Source organism: Microchirus variegatus, assembly GCF_963457635.1.
Source record: "Microchirus variegatus genome assembly, chromosome: 2".
Taxonomy (NCBI): Eukaryota; Metazoa; Chordata; class Actinopteri; order Pleuronectiformes; family Soleidae; genus Microchirus; species Microchirus variegatus.
The window spans coordinates 8,722,932-8,744,309 of record NC_139803.1 but is presented as its reverse complement, the minus strand read 5'-3'; the positions used below and the strand labels follow the sequence as shown (position 1 = coordinate 8,744,309).

At 43.4% G+C, this 21,378-nt stretch overlaps 1 protein-coding gene across 1 annotated transcript; it reads right to left on the bottom strand.

Moving 5' to 3' along the window:
• Nucleotides 1–5,906: 5,906 nt before the first annotated feature.
• spry4 (sprouty homolog 4) lies at nt 5,907–9,377 on the bottom strand (the record flags this gene model as incomplete). Its single annotated transcript, XM_083910810.1, has 2 exons — nt 9,336–9,377; nt 5,907–7,104 (listed from the first exon to the last, which is right to left on the bottom strand). The coding sequence occupies exon 2, from the start codon at nt 7,050–7,052 to the stop codon at nt 5,907–5,909; it is 1,146 nt and encodes a 381-aa protein (XP_083766936.1). The 5' UTR covers nt 7,053–7,104; nt 9,336–9,377.
• Nucleotides 9,378–21,378: the final 12,001 nt, after the last annotated feature.

Here is a 21,378-nt window from a genome sequence, read left to right as displayed (position 1 = left end):
TGCAGTAGATTTAAACATCAATCTGATAAAAAAAAAAAATACAAACATAGAATTAGTTGGAACCCTGGATTTGGGTTTCTGAGACAAACTTTTTTATATGTCGTCGCAAAATTGAGTGAAAACATCAGCATTTCCAGATGTCACTGTGTCCGAGCTGATCAGCTGATGGCGGCGTCACTCAAAAAGACACCAAACTATAAAGCACTACAAAGAAAGGACAAATTATCCGTGTGTCTGCTGTTAATTTAAGAACCCCGCCCCCTCTTGCCCTCTCATCTGAAGGTGAGGGTTAATTTCCCTGTAAAGTTTTCTGCAACAATTTGTCAGAGAAGGAAAATATCTATATATTAAACTGTATTAAAGACAGATGGGCGAGCATTCCACCTCACATGTTTACACTAATGCATCTGCATTTATATATTTAACAATAACAGGAGTAACAGGAAAAGAACGTGTGTGTGTGTGTGTGTGTGTGTGTGTGTGTGTGTGTGTGTCTGGGGGCAGTCGTGGTGCAGAGAGGTGCGGTTGAGCACTCCACCAGATGTGAGAATGACTTTTGCAATATGTCATCTAAACAGCAAACTGCAGGGGGATTTACTTGAGCTAACTTGATGCACATAAGTGCTGGAAAGTCAAGAGCTGCAGCTATAGCTTCTTGAAATTCTCCAAAGATCTGCGGGACCAGCTGAGGAGGGGAGGGAGGGAGGGAGCGAGGGAGGAAGGGAGGGGGGCATTATTAATTGCAGGAAACAGGCATGTGGTTCTCCCCACAGCCTCTCGGAGCCGTTAGTCCCAACACATGTTACTTCAATGCAGGTTCACGCTGCAGAAGTGGCAGCTCGCTACCGTCGAGTGCTATCACAGGTTGATGCCAGAGTACGAGTTCTGCCAGTTGTGAAACGTGGCAGATAAGAAGAAAACAAACAGGAGACGGGATGAGGTCGCACCTGATCATACTTTTTGTCTTTGTTGTCGCTGCACTGCGACGACGACGACTGCTGCTGCTGTTTTCAATGCAGCTAAACACAAACACACTGGTTACTAGTTACTGTGTCCTAACTGGAACAAAGTCCCACACAGCCCTGAGGGCCTCTGGCACACTTTAACAGAATGAGATGACCCCACTCTGACTCTCTCTCGCTCTCTTCCATCTGCTCTCTGTGTTTGTTTTTCATTTCATTCATGTCCTGTTATGAGATCATTTTTTTGGATTTTTACTCGTGCGCATTCTTCTTCTTCTTCTTGTGACCATGTTTGAATAATATGTGACAAAAAATGTTGTTTTTTTTGCCATAACAACAGTCGACGTGTAGAGCAGAGCAGAGCAGGGCCCGGGCGTGACGACCTTATTCCTGACATTGCACAATAATGCTGCAAATGAAGCGGAGCACAAACATGCAGCAGCTGACACACAAGCTTCCCTCTGACACGGCTGCATATGTTATTATTATTTAAAAGTCTGTAACATTTTTTAAAAAGTATTGATGTGACTTTTTGCTGCATTGTCATAAATCATTCTCTGTGTGCAGGCTTTGACCCAGCACTGGTTCCTCAGTGAAATGCAGCCCTGGCTGATAATAAATGGTTGCTTCTTCACCTGCACGGTGCCGGAGCTTCCTGAGCTGATGATATATATGTGGGACAGCGGGGTGGAGATGACAATGTAGGTGTGGAGGAAGTCGAATGCAGGTGTGTATGTGTGTGTGTGTGCTTGCGTGTGTGTGTGAGTGTGTGTGTGTGCAGTCCCAGGTGGGTGCTGACAGACCGGCAGGTAAACAGGCAGGTTGGTCTCTGATCTCACCTGTTGGAGCAGACACAGCAGCGCCTGCAGCGGCCTCTGCAGTGGAAACATGTTCTTTATGTGATGCTGGAAAAGCCAGATCAGCTCTTCTTCTTCTTCTTCTTCTCTTCTTGAACTTCTTTTTGCCAGTAAACCTTGAGTTTAGTTTATGTTTAAGACGACGTCAGATATGGACAGTTTTGGTAGCACTTAGGGTTTTTGGTGGGGTTTTTAATTAAATGTGTGGTTATTAAAGGAGTGTTAAAAGTATATTCTCTTCTCTCCCAGGTGGTAAGAAATCCTTGGGAGTTGGGACAACGGCAACGCAGGTGGGCTTGAGTTTGAAAGGTGACGCACACACACACACTTAAAATCATGTATGATTACATTTGGGTCAGCATTAGGCACTAGTAGTTAAGTGTTTCATAAGGAGGTTCTTTGGTGAGGAAAGGAATGCTGCACAGATTAACACAGACCACCCCTATAAACGGACAGGAAGTCTACTTAACCTGCGAATCCGACGCATTAATGTCTGATAATGTGAAATCGCCATCGTCTCGACTGGTCTGTGTGCTCCGGAGGAAGTCCATGAATTATTTCCTGTTACTTATGTAATGTTTACTTTCGGGGCGTAAGGTCAGGCTGCTTTATTTGGCCTTTACTGGCCCCGGCCAGTGTTTTATGGAGCGCAATCCAGTCACACACAGGAAGCGGCGGGGACCTCAGGAAGTCCAAGTGTTGACGTAAAAGCACTGCAGCCCAGGAATGTTGTTTTACGGGGTGTTTATGAGATAAATTAATTGGGTCTATTCACAAGGAGACTATTAGTGCTGCAGTGACGGTGCATCATAACATTTAAATCATTATTTCATTTGTGTGTGTGTAAAGACAAAATAAAGACACAACAGCCCAGTATATTTAACAATATATATTTCCATTGTCAATGTACATTCCATTTCGACATAAGCTTTCTTCACAAACAAAAAAAAGTTGGCATCTAAATAAATACTATATAAAATAGAACTTCAAAATAAATATATCTATAAAGGGAACCTTTTATATGAGAGATTTTTTTCTTTTTGTTATATCTAAACAAAACAATAGCACGTATCTCGTTTTTCATTACCCCCCGACATTGACATTGCAAAGGCATAAAGGAATGGAGTAGCATCACCCAGCTTATGAGACTTATCCTCTTGTTTAGGTTGAAAATAAAGGGAGGGGGAAAATGTGTAATCTGTGCTAAAACAAGATTGTTTTTTAAAATAATCACAGCATTAAAGCAAAGTAAAAAAAAAAAAAAAAAGAGTGACAAGGTTTTAATCACTGTATTATCCTTGTTGGTAATGCTTCCACACCCTAAAGAGGCCAGTGAGCACATGTTAAAGTATAAATCTGTCGTGAAGTGACAAACACTCCACTTGAAGTGAGATATCTGAGGCATTAAAGAAAAAAAGAATGCAACAACTGTTGTAAAAGAAGGGGAAAAAAAGATGGCACTGAACACAACTCCAGAGGAAAAACAAAAGGGCCGTGGTATGACAAGTTCATGCACAGCAGCTGCGTTTGTCAATCAAGGCCGGGGTGTTTGTTGGACAGTTTTCTCAGGGAGGAAGAAGAAGAAGAAGAGGGGAGAGAGGGGGGGAAAAGGCAAGAAAGAGAGAAAAAGAGAGGGTAGAGAGGGCTGAGACACTGAGCAGTAACAGCAGGAAATGGGTTGATCCGGAATAGGGGTAGATTGTGTTCCCCTGTGTGGATTCAATGAGTCCACAGTCTTTAGGACTCGGAAAAAGGAACCAGGGACTTAGCTTAGCCTCATGACTGCTAATGAGCCACAGATAGCATGAGCAGCTGACTTGTTTTTGGTTGTTGTTGTTTTTTGAAATTCACCGGGTGCACTTTTCTAAATCAAGTGCTCGCGATAGAAAGATCGATCATGTTTTGTCCCCTCCCTCCCTCCCCTCTTCTACTTTGACTCACATCTTTATCCTACCCTCAAAATATATATATCTAATATACTCTCTATATATTTTGTACTGAATTGTAGTTATAATGTACCATGCAATCGTCCCCGAGGACATTTAAAAGTCTCTTCTAAAGAACACAAATGTTGTGAAACTATTTACAGCAAATAACATTTCACCTGCATAGCTCTATTACTAAATATATTGTCAAAACATTTGTGATTTTTGCTGCCCCCTCCTACGACAGGACAAGGCCTTCGCCCGGTCACATCATCCTCAAGTTTTGGCACCTTTCTCTCAGACTGAATTGCTAGGTTTCGAAAATATTGCCTCATACATTCAAGACTAAGGACAGTGTGTTTTTTCCTTCCTCCCCCTCCCCCTCATATGATATCAACATTGTGCAACACGACAAAAATATGGTTATGAGCAAAAAAAAAATTAGAAGAAACCCTACTGGAAGTTAAGGGTCCCACGTGAAGGAGAGGTGTTAGGGAGCAACAAAGGCGGTATATGCCTTTATGCCAAACAGAAAAGGCCATTTGTATTAAAGGGCAGCATACCTTTAACAACCAATCGCCGTCAACTCCATTTGGCAAGAGTGCATAACAACTGTGATCACTCAAGACAGCGAAAACATGCTACTGTATGCTAGCTTCCTTTGGCAAAGTCCTAAGACTATCATGCAAGCCACAAAAATAGACTTTCTGAGGATAAAAGATAGACTATCTGACGAATGCAGCATCATGATTAGAATTTAATGAAGACACTGCGTGTGTGTGTGTGGGGGGGGGGGGGGGGGCTGGGTCGGGTGGGCTTCATGTAGTGCACACCAATGTAACGTGAGATAGCTGAGGTGGTTAATACTGTGCTTTAGTAAATCCTTTAACAGGTTTCTGTCTTCCTAAAAAGGTTGTGCAAGTGGCAGGTTTGATTTTTCGACAAAAAGGCTGAATAGATACAAACACAACTACAACAACTTTGCTATCCCTTCTCCCCCCTCCCCTCCCCTCCTGCTCTTCATTCTTTATCTCTTGCATCCCCCCCCCCCCCCCCCTCCTCCGGAAACATTAATTTTCTGGCCAGTTTGTCTCTCACTTAGCTTACTCGTTTTAAATTATTCAGTACTGCCTTTTTGCCCCTGAATATTTCTTTGCCTTCTTGTGCAAAGAGGAAGCAGACCAGGCTCTTAGGCAGTTTTAGAAATCAACATGCAGTACGCCAAGTTCTAAGAGAGGATTCCTGTAACAGTCCCTGAGAAGGTTGGGTGTACTTTTTCACACATTTCTCTACGACACATCGACCTCTAGCACGGTGGGAAACCATTACACTAGAGCATGCAGGTCATGACATGCATTTACCTCTGAGGTGAAAGACTTTCAAAATGTTTTAGAATGTCTGTGCTTCACCCTCCAAAAGTTGTTCAGTGATTATCGCTCCCTGTCTCTGCTTGGACAGAGTATGAACGAGAGGAAATTACTATCGCAGACGTCGTGTGTTTACAGGCCCTCCAAATGTTTAAGGAAAAGGAGGAACAATAGTGACTCTAAGAGATGGTGATCATCATAATAGCAGAGAGAGTAAGCGGTGGTTTCACTCTTGCCGTGGCCCATCATAAAGCCACAGTACAGGTAAGACAGAGGGGACACAGGTCTGGGACGGGAGGGGTTGCACAGATCCATATCTCCATCATTTAACTTCTATGTTATCCAAAGGTCAGCCGCCAGCTTCTGGTTAGTTACCGATACAAAAATTAGCTGAGAAATACAGAGCAGCAGAGAGGTACAATGACTTTGTGCCTTTTGCCATCTTTGCAGAACAACACAAACACCATTCCCACAATCAAGTCTCTTCTTCTTCTTCATCTTCTTCTTCTTCTTGTGTCCCTCTTACAAAAACAGTTTTAAAAAACATCTCACAGGGCCTCTGTCAGCTATGTCTCCTAGCCACCTCTCTCAGATTAGGCCCGTTGTGTTCACCACCTGTTCAAACATAGGTCAAAAAGCCATTTTAAGTACCTTTGTTTTACATTAAATCATCTTCCAGCAGAATAATGGGGTAGTTTAAGGGGTTGGTGTTGGATTGTCCTATCCATAGAGAGTGAGCGAGTGTGGTCCTGTCCGTATTTTTGCAAGGCCACTGCCAGCCAGTTTAGTCCAGTATCATGACCCCTGCTGCTGCTTCTCTAGTGTTCCAACCTTTGCCTCCACGCCGCCATTTTTACACACGGGGACGCTGTTGCCGCCCTGCAAGTTCTTGCAGCGGCAGCCGGGCCGACTGACATTGTCATAACACTTCTGTCCAAGTTTGGCCAGGCCCACGGCTGGAAGATAGCAGACCAGGCAAGGCAGGACCAGGGAAAGGGCGGCCATGAAGGACCAGCGAGCGCAGCAGTTGGCCTGGGAGCATGAGCAGGGCTTGTCAGCGCAGGAGCCCTCGTCATCCTCGTCCTCCGTACAGTGGTAGAAGATCCCTTTGACCAGGCACATGCAGGTGGCTGTATCCACCAGGCTCTGGGCAGAGCACAGGCACTCCTGGTTGCAGACCCAGCAAGAGGGTAGGGTTCTGGGAAGTGTGCACTCTGTGCAGCGGCACTTCCCGCAGTGCTCGCAGAGAAGGAGGTGCTTCTTCTCAGCCGGAGAGGAAGGGATCAGCACCGGCCCCTGCTGGCCACCGGTGGAGCACAACACTCCTGCGGGCATCTTTGTAGCCTTTAGGTCCAGAGATTTGGAAGAGGAGCAGGAGGAAGCAGAGGAGGAGGAGGTGAGGACTTTAGATTCAGAGGAATTGAAGCAGCCTGGAGTCCTGGTAGCGACTGTGTTGGTGCTGCCCTGATGGGGGTGCAGGTTTGGGTGATGGTCCACTGTTGGAGTGGGCGCAGCATGGTCCAGCAGCCTCTGATCAGACGAGGTGCTGCTGCTGCTGCTGATGGAGCTGGGCCTCCCACTGAAGGAAATCCAAGGGTGGGTGGTGGTGTCCTGTTGAGGGTGAGGGTCACACCTGCCCTGCTGATGGTGCTGGTGCTGGTGGTTGTGATGGTGGTTGTTGTTGGCGCCCAGGAAGGCCTCCTGGTTCTGACCGAGCCAAGTGATTCTTCGGTTCACAGACTTGTGGCTCGCGGGCTGCTGGGAGACGACGGCGGGGCTGTCGATGTAGTCGTTCTCCACATGCGAGGACTTGATCTGGTCGATGGGGTAGATGGTGAGCGGGTGCTGCAGGCGGCCGTAGGGCACTCGGCTGTCCAGCAGGGGCTGGGATATGAGGGAGGAGGACACTCCGGGGATGTGGTGGGGAACCCTGGACTCCATGTGTCGGCTCGTGCCTTGCACGTCTTCACTCTAAAGCAGCATTTAGCAAATACTGCAAAGACAGATACAAGAGACAGTTTAGACTGGCTGTTCTCACTTTGTTTATGCATTTAATCCTCCCTTTTTTCTAAGAGCCTTATCTTAAACATCAAACAATGTAGATATTAAGTGATGTGGGATGGAGCAGCATGAGCACATATTTGTATGTTCTTCCTTTCATTCACTTTGATGTTCCTGCCTCAGTTTGATGACTAACCGGTGCTTTTTCTCTCTCCCTTGAGACTTTTCTGTATGATTATATTAAAACATACAGTGACTTAGCAGCAAGAACTAGAGCAATAACACAATGTTTAAACCAACACGTTAAACAGCTGCATATGACAAGTTCTTCATATTACAAATCTGTAAAACCAACGTATCAAGGTCAGGTTTAAACGATAATTTTTTCTCTCTCTTTTTTAGAATGAATACCAACAGGGTTTCAGACCTCCTCCATTCTAACTTTGACATTAGAACAATGGAAGTTGGGCTCTCTTCTCGCCTCCCTTCCAAAGAGCAGGGAGCACCAGAGAGCAGGGCTTGCATGCAAAAGACTCAAAGATGCAAAACAAGGCAGAGCAAAAAAAAAAAAAAAGAGGGAGAATGGTTTGCCTGAATAGGGGAACTTTCACTAATTTGAAAAGGAGCACACAAGGAAAAGAATATAACAGTCAAAATATTATTCAAATAATCTGCATGCATTTCTTTTTAAACATAATCCTGCATGTGCACGTTATTAATGAACGAGAGCCACAGAGCAGTCAGTGAATTTGTGAATGAAACCGATTTTGTGACCTGCAGGTTTTTTTGTGAATGAAAGCTCCAGCGGCTACGTTCGGGATTTTTTTTTTCCTCCTCTTGTGTGAGAGCATGAATCAGTGCGCTCCAGTCGTGATGAGCCTGAAAGTAGGTTTCATCCATTTCTTCAATGAGCTCTCGGCAAACCGTAGCCCACTTTGCATGCATTTAAAGAAAGGTGATTGACGACAGAATCGCCACGACGTTTCCACACTGACTCATATCTGCAGGGTTTAGTTGCCCTAATGTGCGCCACAGAACAGACCCGTTTTATCATTGTGTTCTGGTGCAAAATATTTATTTAGATTCAACCAAGGACGTTGCGGTTGAATAACGCACACTGACCTACTTATTAATGCTTTCCTGTCGTAATGAGGCAGTGGTCGTCGCTGCTCTCCTTCTCTCCACCATTTCCTCGCATTTTGCAAAATGCCTGGCCGAGAAAACCTGTTGCGACATCGCTGCTGGCAGTGGCACAATCACACACACACTCACACACACACGCGCGCTTTGTTGCGAACGTCAAATCTGGATCATCACGAGCTCAAAGTCAGAACGGTGCGTGTGCACGCCCGCGCGCGTACGCGTCCCCTTCCTTCCCCAATATGTGAATGAAACTGAGTCATAAAAACTGGGGGCGGCCGCTCGACGTTACTGTGTCTATATAGACATTGCATTTTACATCTGTAAAAAAAAACCACCAACGCCGTCGATGGACACGGTACATTGTGTGCCACCGAACGGAAACACGTCGTTCTCCTCGGTGGCAGCGAAGTGCGTAATTTAATGCGTAAAAGCCCCGACTCCTAACTGCAACTGGCAACCATGGGAAGCTGGTTTAATAAAACACAAAAGAAAACACGGGGCGTTTTATTTGAGGTTAAACCGGATGCGATAAAACAAATATGCATCAGAGTCCACAGCAGAAAACACCTGACACAACCAGCACGGCTGTGCCAACCGGGCGGGCGCTGCAGAGCAGAACAAGACACGCAACCAAACCAGCCGAGATAGAATAAAAGACATGTTCTAAAAAAGCAAATGGAAATATCAGCATGTCCTTTTTGTTGATTTTATCATAACAATGAATTTTAAAGACGCCACAGAAGAAGAATCCATTTGCTGTCAAGTTACGGCTTTGAAACACGACACTGGTTTCGTCTCCTCTCGCGCTCTCAGCCTCGCTTTCGCCACGAAATCGGTGGTTAAATATTGACTCTGTGTGCAAACACTGTCACAGAAGAGCAGCTTGTTGCAAAATAAGAATGTGCGAGCGCGTTCGACGGTGCCTGCGATCCGGGACAGCGGAGCGCGCAACGAGGAGACACTCCGGGTCTGCGTGTGAACACACACACACACACACACATACACACACTCACGGGCACAAATAATATAATATAAATAAAATAAAAACACATATAACATCACCGGGAGGCGATCACTTACTATGGTTTCAGGATAAATCGTTCATCTCTTCGTTGCGCACGACGTTTGCGCGCAGATTATAGTCCAGTCCGAGCGAGTTAACTCCAAAAAAAAAGATGTTAAGCAAATATTAGTCCAAATATTGGGTAATAATATGACAGGAGAGCAACGTCTCCAGCTCTAATCTCCACTCGCTGGTGCGTAAATTGCGACTGCGGTTGTGGACGCAGAGCTTTTGGGTATGATGTTGCAACCACCGAGGGGGAGGGAAGTGAGTTTTTATGAATGGGAGGGCAGAGGGAGGGAGGGAGGCAGAGGGGACGCCACTGCGCAGAAGCCTCCGCGTTTTCCTTTTTTCCTTTTTGTGAATGGGAGGGCAGAGCGACTCGGGAGGGCCGAAATGCGGAGGTTACATTTTTATGAATGGGGAGGACTCGGAATGACACTGCGCAGGCGCGATGCCGAGATTTTTATGAATGGGAAGAAATGGCGAATGAGGCGTGTGTGTGTTAGGGAGAGAGGTGGAGGGGTGAGAGAATGAAGAGATGGGGGCTTTTATTGGTTACAAGGGCAATGTCAGGCCTGATTTACTTAAAGAGTCATCGGCTCTGCTTCTATTTTAGCCCGTGAATTCATTTATTCATCCTCCCTGCTACATGTGAAGCCACGTGGAATATTCTTTGTTTTTATTCAGGTGCCATGTTTATCTTGTATTCTTGGGGGAAAAACCCTAAACATCCACTGTTTTTATTTAACAATATAGAAGTAGTGGATGTTTATTTATAATCAGAGATCACATGGATCACATGCCTGGACTCGATTAGGACAAATAATAGCCTTCCTGTTTCTATCTAAAGCTGTTTATTGCGAACAAGGACGTGTCCTTCCGTCCTCTGCAACAATGTGAGGTATGACTTCAGCTTCTATGGCAGTGTAAAAAAGGAGAGAGAGAGAGAGAGAACGCAGGGGGAGGAGAGGAATGGGCTTGTGGAGGAGGAGGAGGAGGTGGGGGGCGATAACGCCTACTCTGAAACGCAAACCAGCATGAGGGCAGGCAGGATTCACAAAAGGACAGGATGTTGTTGATTTGTACCGAAACCACACGGAGGAAATGAGTGTGAATTTCCTTTCTCTCTGACATCCCAGTGTGTGTGTGTGTGTGCGTGCGTGTGCATGTGTGCGCGCGTGTGTCTGTGTATTTCCCTGCACCCCCCACCACCCCAACCACAGCTTGGGGCTTTTAACCAGTCAAAGGTTAACAGTTGCCCTATTATCCGTTTTTCGCGCATCTCCATGGCAACCACTACATCTCCAAATTGGGATTTATTGTTTTTCAGAGAGAGGAAGAGTTTGATTTATTTGTGTTGTCATGGTTTAGGAGGATGCATATAGTGCTGAGTTTTATGTTACCTGCAATCATATAATTGTCTGTATCAAGACATAAAATAGATTAAATGAAACTAAAAGGTGTTATATGTTCATTATAAAGTTTTTAGGGCAAGTGTGAGCCAAATTATGACATAATATTGTTGTAATACTGCTACTATAATGGATAAAAACACAATTTTAAAACACAAAGCAGCCTTGACAAGCACCAATGTCCAGGTTATTATTTTTTAACTGTACGTATTTGAAAATGTGCTGCATAAATGAAGCTTTATTATGTATTTAATACAACAACAACTACTATATTTATAATAAACAAGACTATAAAGCACTTACAATCATTTCATAGTGAAAAAAATGTAATTAATCACTAGGTTTAGATTTATTTATTGCATGCTCCACTCTTTAAAACTTTGTAAATGTAAATAAAAAAACAGCAAAAGCATTTTAGCTGAGTCTTTATTTTTTCCTTTTATTGTGAGAACAATATTTGTAATTTCAAGTCTTGGAAATTAAAATTTAACAGCTTCATGCAGTTCATTTATTGCTCAAATATCCACAGTGCAACTACTCCAGTGTCTCTGTCCCACGTTGTGACTTATAGTGCTTTTACTTTCTGTCGTCAGGGGTCGTCCTGATAAAAAAAAAAAAACAGGAACTGTAAGAAACTATTTACAGTCTCATAAATACATAAATCTTACATGTAAGTATCTCACTCACACACACACAGTGAGGGAGGGGGGAGGGGTTCTGTCCACAGCTGTGAGACTCTCTGCCGTGAGCTCCATGAAGCGCTTGTTGAATTGTAGATTTTGGGTTGATGTGATCATCCAGGCATACGTGCACGGAAGGGAAGGCCTGCATTTCTCTCCAGAGTCTCCTCTCGCAGCCTTTCCTTCCTGCCACATCTGCCGCCTACTGCTGTGAGCTGTGGATTATAATGGACAAGCCCATCTGCTTCCAGAGCGCTTTGACATATTTGATGTTCCTTCTTTCTTCTTTTTTTTTACCCCCCAAAAAACTAAAAAAAACCTTCCTTACTTTTTACCTTAAAGACGTTTCAGTCAAAATCACATTACAATCTCTGCTAATTTACTTAATGTGTGTCACTAATCTGGTGTTGTTTGTCAATCTTGTATTTCCTGACTCAATTACTCAGAAAGGCTGTAATTGTGTGTGTGTCTGTGTGTGTGTATTTGTGTGTCTGTGTGTTGCCAGAGCTTAAATGTAAATGACAATGATAGCTCTTCAGAGGGGCTTTCAGCTCACATCAAAAGCTTCCTGTTGCAGGTAAACCATAATTTACCACCCCCCGACTCCTGACACGTCACAATACGCATCTCTCGCCCATTAGCAGTTGTTTGGAGGGTTCTGTGGTTTGCAGGGGTGACAGGTTGGAGGGTTTTGCATAACCTTTAAATGTGCATTTCACACAAGGTCACCATGTCTCGATACTTCCTGCCTCCTTTACCACAATATAAAAGTAAAGTTTCACTGGTGAGGGGTTTCGGTGTCTTCAAAACACGTTTTTACAGATACAGATGAAAGAATTTCAAATTGATTTGAGCTTCATCTGAGTTACTGGAGCTGTACGAAAGAGTGAGGCTTTGACTCGGACTCACTTTTTAAATACACTGACTTTGCCTTTTGTGCGTGTAGTGGAACTAATTTTTAACAAATGTTCAACTAAACCCAATTTTGTGGACAGAAGTCAACCTGGAGCTCTTGGGTTCTTTGGTCCAGCTGATAATCCTGTAGAATAGAATAGAATTTTATTTAAATAGGGACAATTCAATTAACTACATTACACACAATAACAGGTGTCAAATAAAACATATAGTACAATAAAACTTGCTAATACTACACTCAACCTTACCAAGACAAATGTAGGAAAGATGGAAGATGAGTCCTATATAGTAAGGAGTAAATACTGCGTTAATGTAAGACGTGTTCTGAAGCTTTTTGAACGACTGCTACATTTAATTTTTGACAGAATGTAAATAAAACAAAGACAAATCATGTGAGAAAAAGGACATATGATAGTAGAACATACCTAAAAGAAAACGTCAGATGCATTAACAAATGAAATTATAAGAATAAGTTAACTCATGCCATTTATATTTGTGATTGTTACACTAATATATTTGATAAATTCTACTTTATTCTCTAAATACTTCCCCATTAACCCCTGTGCTGGACAGTAACTATATAGTAGCTAAAATCAAATACACACACACACACAAAGAGAGAGAAACCCCCCCAATCTCTCCTCAGTTTTTTCCCAGACTTGGCAACTTTCCCTTGACTTCCTTCCTGTAAATATTTGTGTAGAAGAAGAAGTCACATTTTTACCTCCAGGCTTCAGCGAGCACTGGATCCTTGTTCAGCTGCGATGACATGAATGAATGTATGTGGATGTTAAAGATAAGATAAGGACATTAACTGATGCTTTGTCCTCTTTTTTTTTTTTTTTTTTTTTTACCCCCCATGCAGGGTCCACGTGGAGGCGGAGGTGGTTTCAGGAAACAAATACCCATTTACAGCCTTATTCATGGCAAATAAGAAAGAAAAGGCACTCCATTATTTTAATAAAGTGTCTCAGCATGATGTCTTGTTCTCTATAAATCAGGATTTTTGGGATATGCAGATTCTCTACGAATGAAGCAGTTTATTTGGCTTAATTTGGCACAGAATGTGAGTCTGTTGGAAGGAAAACTTTCTGCTTGGAGAGTAAACAGCACTCAGTGAATTTAAGGATGAGTCAGAACGCTCACACTCGGCGAGCTGAGAGCTGCATTGTGGCAAAGCTATAGTTTGCCTGCAGCAAAAAAAAAGAAAAAAAGCCTGACCATGAGGCCAGGTACGGTAGCTTCAACTCCTCAAATATTGACTTCCTTCCTCGCCGGCTGCTTGGTCAGGAGATGTGTTTGTGTGCTTTGGATTGAGTAAAGGTGTGTGGTAAAAGAGGGAGGAAGGCTGGTGAGGAGAGGACGCACATGTGGTCGTGTGACTCTGTGTGTTCACATCCATCAAAATAAAGAGTTTGATGACTTTGGCCTGCCCTGGTTGCACCATAATGGGATATATTAGACCTAATTCAATTAGAGCCATCATAGAGGGAGCTTGAAAATTCCTCTGTAGGAAAAACAAGCGAGTGGCCAAACTGTGCTGCTGCTTCTGCTGCTGCTGTTTCACCCAACTGTGCTGCGACTTTCACTCAAATATGTTTCTGTGCACAGAGGAAAACTCAAATTTCCCTGTAAAATCAGAGTTTATTACACACTTATCCACTGTAAGTGGAATTAAATGTGCCGTAAACACATCAAAATGAAGTATTTTGACTTCTCCTGTGTGACTTAATTCTTTACTCCAACACCAGTGAGGGAAGGAGGATTTCATGACCAATGATTAAACGTGGTAATGATACGCCAGGAAATGGGTTTTGTGGCTGGAGATAGTCACACCCATTGTGAGGAAAGCTCTGGTGGCCTGTCCAGGTCAGCAAGGAGACCACAGGAAGTGGCTGCTTCTCTTTTTTTTGTTGTTTTTTGTTTTCTTGAGCAACCCTTGTACAGGAAATGAAGCCTCACCTGCTTTTGGGTTGAAAAAGGCTTAAAGATAACATGAAAATAGCTTAGCAGAAGCTTTTTCTGAACAGGTGAACCTACAAATTAGACTCAAAAAGAAGATTCCGTCTCGGTAAATGTCTAGAAAAAGACTGTTGTTGTGCTTTTCTGTGACATTAAACCACATCTGCTTCATTTTGCAGGGACAGACGTAAAAAAAAACTGCGTAACCTCGAGGTCCGGAGCGCCGTATTTTTCACTGGACGATTCAGGCTCCGCGTCCCATGTTGACAAGCATCTGCTGCACTGATACGGCCCCGAAGCGAGACCCTGAATCCGCGCCAGCTGCAGGGGGTGCTGCTGTGTCGCTGACCCTGACCTCTGAACTTCCTGAGTTTGTGGAAAAGCCATGTGAGTACTTCCCCCGTGGGGATCAATGAAACCGGCGCCATGATACATTTGTTCGAACTGAGCATATCTGTCTGTACGTTTGTGACCCAGTTAACACTAATCGCACATTTCCCCTTTTTCTATTCATAGTCTTATGTGAGGGTAAATATAGACAAGTCTGTACATGTATTCCCTGTAAACAAATAGACTCCAGAGGAAACACCCACAGTGGCATATTGCAGTGTCACATGATTCCCACAATCCTCCTCTCTCTGAGTGTTTCCTCTTCAAGGGTCAACTTTCTTTTTTCAGACTTCAGAGGCAAATTAAACCAGGCTGATCTTCTTTCTGGTCGATCTATCTTTGTCTCAATCTGTTGTTTTCACGTTTGACTTCTGGTGCCCATGGACATACTTGCACACACACACACACACACACACACACACACACTGCTAACTTGGCCTTCCGTCACTGTTTCCAACCCGGCTGGCTGATATTATGTCTAATTTGAGGCATGTAATTAGTGTGTAGCCTGGTCTGGTTCTGTCTGGGTCAGTGTGTGTGTTTGTGTGTGACAGTAATGTGTGTGTGTGTGTGTGTGTGTAACTGGTGCACGTATGTGTGTTGAGTCTGATGTTAGCCGGCACCACAGGATGGGACTGCACCTCTCAAAACGAATGAAAGTCACATAAATGTACCGTTTTTGGTTCCTGAACGTCCAGTTTTGCTGTTGTTAATTCATTGAATGCACAATCCTTTAATTTGCTGCCATATTTTCAGATTTCATGAGCATGATGCTATGTTTTTCTCACTACACACGTTTAAAAAACACATTCTGACAAAGAAAATCCAGAGAGGGAAATGATTAAGAAGTTTGCCCCAGAGCTATTACATACATATTAGTCGTAGTGCAGAGCTGGTTTTGCAGCCTTGGTGAGGACAGGAAGTCTGGAAGCTGCCTTTAATTCGCCGTCTTCACTCAAAGGAAGTTTGGTAGCTTGTTTGTGTGCATAAATTAAATCTAAAGCAAATGATTGTACTCCTCTCTCCCTTTGTGTGTGTGTTCATCCCCGGGGTGCCCGTATGATCTGTGCCGCAGCGACACTTGGAATGTCCAGAATGCCAGAGGAAGTGAGAGTCTGTGTAGCCACGCCCCCCCCTCCCCGACGGCAGGTCAAACTTCAGTGATTGGTTCATCCCTGGGGGTCAGAGGGCAATTGCAATCCTGTCACTCCTCTGAAGAAAGGTCGCAGGTCAACTTCCACCGGAGCTCTCTTTTTCCTCCCATCTCCCGGTAGGATTCGCCCACTTTTTTTTACTAAAGAGCCAGGAAGTAAATTGTAGATTTGCCTGTTTCAAATCCTGGCCATGCGACACATGTAACTCATCAGGTATAAATATGTAAATATAGTCATAATACCTTCAAACACAAGTGTTGTTTGCCTATGTTTCTTGGTAATCCTGCACTTGTGTATCTGATAATTGATTTATGTGATTGTTCTTGTGTTGTACACTAGTTATGAGTCCTAGTTTGCCCTTTTTTCCCTAATTCCTACATTTAATTATGCTCTTAAGAGCCCTAAAAGGTGAAAATGGTGATTGTCCATCTTTAACTCGTAGACTCTGATGATGACGAGCTTAATTTAAGCCTTCAGAGGGGAGGAGTACAGGAGAGGTGGATGAAAGGAAGAAAAGGTGGTAAATAAGGGGACTGGAGAGGAGGGTGAGGGGATCAAAAGGAGACGAGGAGATGAGAGGAGAATAAAATGATGGCGGGGAGGAGAGAGAGAGGAGCAGAGGAAGGAAACGTGGCTTAAAGAAGGACAGAAGGAGAGGAGGACGACTTCCTGTGAGCTGTGATGTAGAGGAGAGGACAACAAGGGGGGGATGACTTACAGGAAACACCAACATTAACATAATTTGCAGGTGATTTGTCTTTTTTGGTGAGTCACAAACATGACGTGCAACACACAGCTGGACAGTGCTCCATTTAAGGGCCTGTGGTGCACATTCAAAACCTGTTTATTCCTGGGTTTCAATGGGTTAAATCGTCACTCACTCCCCGGTAAACTTGTGTTTTTATTAACTTCTCCTCGTCTTCACGTTGTCCTCCCATGTCTCGACAAGTAAAATGCAGAAGAACTCTAATTTTAGATGCAGAACAGCTGATGTTTCCACGTCACTTGAGGACGATTAGATTGTTTCCAGGTCAGACTTCCTTCTTGTCTCATTGTGGCATGGGTTAGGGTTATAAATGGAGGAATTTAACTGAACAATAGTGGACTGTATCAGTTTGTTTTTCTCTGGGAAAAAAGGTCATGGGATCGGGGGCGTGATGATGAATCAGGGAAGGATATGTCATGAGCTGCGTGACCCAACCTCGGGTGTCTGGATTATTTTTTCCCAAGTCATTTCCACATCTGAATATAGGCGCAGCACTTACCATAATTCTAACCACAGTTTATACAGTATGTAGAGAATAAACAGGTCACATAGGAGTGGTGGTGTATTCTTTTTTTAACGTAACTAACTAATGAGGGTTTCATCTAAATCTAAGCAAAAATGAATAAATAATAGGTTGTCAAGTTATATTTACACATTTTTAATTTACATTTTTATGTATAGATTCACTTGTGCAAGGTGCTTTTGTCTTCTATGTTTCTTTTTAATACCTTTAAAGGCAAAATAAAGTGAATTAATTCAAACAATCAAAATATATATGAAAGTAAAATAAGTCTTTATGCACTTATGGGTCTGGCATAGCTCACTAATGATGTCAAACTAATACATTAATGTAGAAATATGAGTGTTTGTGTGCATTGTGTCCAGGTGTGGTCACAGAGTGACTGTGCTTCACACGCCTCTGATTAATATCACTGGATGATCTCCCTGTGAGCGGAGAGGATGTGGCTCCAGAGGGATGCTTTGACTCACTGGCTCTTTTGTTGTGATGGATGAGTAGGTGGTCAGTTTCCGCATGCAGGCCCCACTCAATACAGGATATGAATCAGGATCCGATTCAATGTGAAAATAGAGTTGTTGTTTTTTTTAAAAGTGGTTCTTTCACTACGGGGTCTATTTTTACACGGCGAGATTCACGGTCACATGAATAATGTCAGTGGTCATGGAGACGCTGTGTCACTCTAGAGCATCACTTCAGTCAGCTGGTTATTAGCAATAACTCAATTATTGTTATAATAAATATATACTGTATAGCTGAAACTTTGAATTACCACAATATCCACAATATTATTGACATAAAAAAATATAGAACATTTTAAATCTGAATGCTGTTTAAAATGTTTTCTTCTTGAGGCTACAATGGCACCACTCCCGTCACAACTACACACAACATGTTTCCTATAATCATCTTTAATCATCACAAAAGAGGAAGAAAGAAATCTGCATAATTGACCTGGAAATGCAGCATTTCTGGGCCTCTCCTCTCTTCTTCCTTTTCCCTTCCTCCTCCACCCTTCATTGCCACTCCTCCATTTCCTTAATTGATCCCCACATCCTGCATATCAAGCAGATTAACCTCGGATTAGCCAGGTAAACAGAGCAGGGTGTGTGCACGCGTGTGTGCGTGTGTGTGTGTGTGTGTGTGTGTGTGTGTGTGTGTGTGTGTGTGTGTGTGTGTGTGTGTGTGTGTGTGTGTGTGTGTGTGTGTGTGTGTGTGTGTGTTAAAGTAGAGGGGGGAAGTGAAGTCTTTGATCAGGCTAATGAGCTGCCAGTCCTTCCTCTAGGGCCTGCTGTTTGGCTGGGGGTGTATGGACACCTGAAACAACATAGGGACTGTGCATAGCCTCCAGTGGAACACACACACGCACAGGCACACACACACACGTGCACACACACACACACACACACACACACACACACACACACACACACACACACACACACACACACACACACACACACACACACACACACACACACACACACTCGTCAATGCAGCACACCCGCATCCTGCCACCATTATTGTCTGCCTGTCACCTCCTACCACCCACTGCTTGTCCTCTCTCCATGTGTCAGTCACACCCTCACTTCACCTCCAAACTCCTCTGCAGCTCCCGCCCGACTAACAGTAGTCTAACCTTTTCACAACGGTCACATCACCCACCCACCGCCTTGGACCCCTACCTATCCTCTATTCTGTCACTCGCCCTCCCCCTCTCCATTCACCATTCACACTCATTTACTATTTTGCCTCTAATGAAGCTCATAGACAAGGGTCGAAAATGCATCAATGGTATTTTTTTCATCTATCTATCTATCTATCTATCTATCTATCTATCTATCTATCTATCTATCTATCTATCTATCTATCTATCTATCTATCTATCTATCTATCTATCTATCTATCTATCTATCTATCTATCTATCTATCTATCTATCTATCTATCTATCTATCTATCTATCTATCTATCTATCTATCTAATTGTTATTTAAACTCCTTTTTCCTTATAGACACTTTTATCAAACCCTCAAACCAAACGCAGCGACTGTGACAGTGCATTAAAATGGTTCAACAACATTATAAATATCTAAATTATATTCATAAAAGAATGAACACAGTCACTATGCTTGGCTGTCATTATAAAAAAATTGAATTTTTGTTCTTGTCCAACTGCAATCAGACTTTAAAAATATATGTTCGTCTGACAGAAGTTGTACAAAGTTGGACTAAAACACACCGATAATGTTGTTAAGGGTCAAATTTTGACCCCTAACAAGCCCACCGGTCCCGGCCTTTCAGTTTTTGACATGGAAGAATAAGACAACTGTGAGAAAAGTAAGTTAAAATCCAGACTCAAGAGACCAAATTGATGCTTTATTGACAAACTGAAAGCAGGTTTTATCAAAATGTAGTTTGGCTCAAAACCTGTCCTGCAATCACAGCACTCACTTTTATTGTTGTGTGAGTGAGGGAGGGGGGGTTACAGCTCCTCACTCACACACCACCCACCATACATCACACTTCCTCACCCCTGCTGACCACTCAACCCTGATGCTTGTCACTCAAGGTGACGACAGTCAGCGATGGCGCTGCTGACATGAGGGGCACTCAGGCGATAAGCATTTGTCCTTGCCCTCTTCTCTTCTGTGGCCTTTACAGCCTGTTGCTGTGTTTGTGACCTATTGACCCATGACGTGATCGGGCCTCTGACAGCCATCAAAGGCCCTTCGCAGTGACAGCTATCAAACATATGACTATGGATTTGTTTTTTAAAAGTTTTAAATATTCCTTGTGAGGCCAAGTAACCTTCTCCAGCGTATCATAACTCAAATTACAGCTCTATAATTACCGGTGGAGAAACTTAATATTAAGGTTTGTGCGCGAAACACTTATCAGCATGATTTCAAAAACCCTGCTTACCACATATGGCTCTGTGTTATATTTAGCTTTGGAGTGTAGGAGCACTTTCAGCTGCGCATCTGTCGCAGGAAACCATCAAAAAAAAAAAAGTTTCCAAGGTGAGGAAACCAAAGCGCTGTAGTGGAAAGTCAACTCTAATCCGGAGCTCGATACGCAGAGGTTTTTGAGGTTGAAACTTAAAGGTTATCGAGACGAGATCGTGTGCTTTTATTTTTGTAAGAAGAATCATTTTGAGTCATCCTGTAAAACTTTAATTTTCTATATTCCTTCACCCAGAGTGCAACAGCTGAAGTATTACTCAGCACGGACAGTTGTGGTGTTTGTGCATGTGTGTGTGTGTGTGTGTGTATGAGAGCGCCTCACTCTGCACTCAGGATGTTGTTACAGCGCTTACGTTTGACTGGGTGATTTACATCCTCTCAGACTTTCTTATACGTGCACACACACACACACACACACACACACACACATGCACACAGAGCAAAGAGCAGGACAAGAAAACAGGTTCATGATCAAACTGATTCAGCAGAGAACCTTATGATGTTTGTGAACAGATCCTGTCCGAGAAATCTGTTTCACATACTCAAACCCTGACAGCGCTTCCGCTCAACTCTGAATGTGAGGGTGATGGATATTTCAGAAGTGAGCAGCGTCCTGTCACACAAACATTTCTCTTCTTTTTTTTAAAAAGGCTAGTTTCCTGGTGCAGGATTGAGCCTACATGTGATGTATATTTCACTTTAACGGCAAACGAATCTGTTATAAATGCACACCTTATTTTCTCCTCCACTTAAATAATTGCTGTTTTGAAATAGTAGGAATAAACTTTACACACGGATACAAAGGTGGCTATTTTGGGGGCATGGGAAAGCCCTCAAAAACCTGTTCATCTGTTTTGTTGGCTTGCCACGTTTGTTGGAACACACACTACCATTTACCAACTGTAGGGGGGCGCCAAGAGCAGATCTGACTCTGTGTTGCTTTAAAACTGGAAAACCAAAACGTCAAAATGAGATTTTTATCGTAAGCAGCGTCACGTTATATGTTATGGAAAAATTTAGCCGGTTGCATATTTGCAGAAAATGATAAATGTTATGTCATGTGATAAGAATGTGTCAGGACAGAAAGTGGGTTTCATTGTTTCTCATGTGTGTCCATGTTTGTTCCTGCTCTCCAGCACCTTCTCCCTGTGCCTCCCCCTCCTCTCATGTCCCCGTCCCTGTTGTTCTCCCACTCAGGTGAAAAGGGATCCTTTAGCTGGAAAAGCCAGGTTCCCAAAAAGCCTATCATTGCTCTCACAGCTTACAATGGAACAAAGATGGTCTCAGTGTTGGGGGCT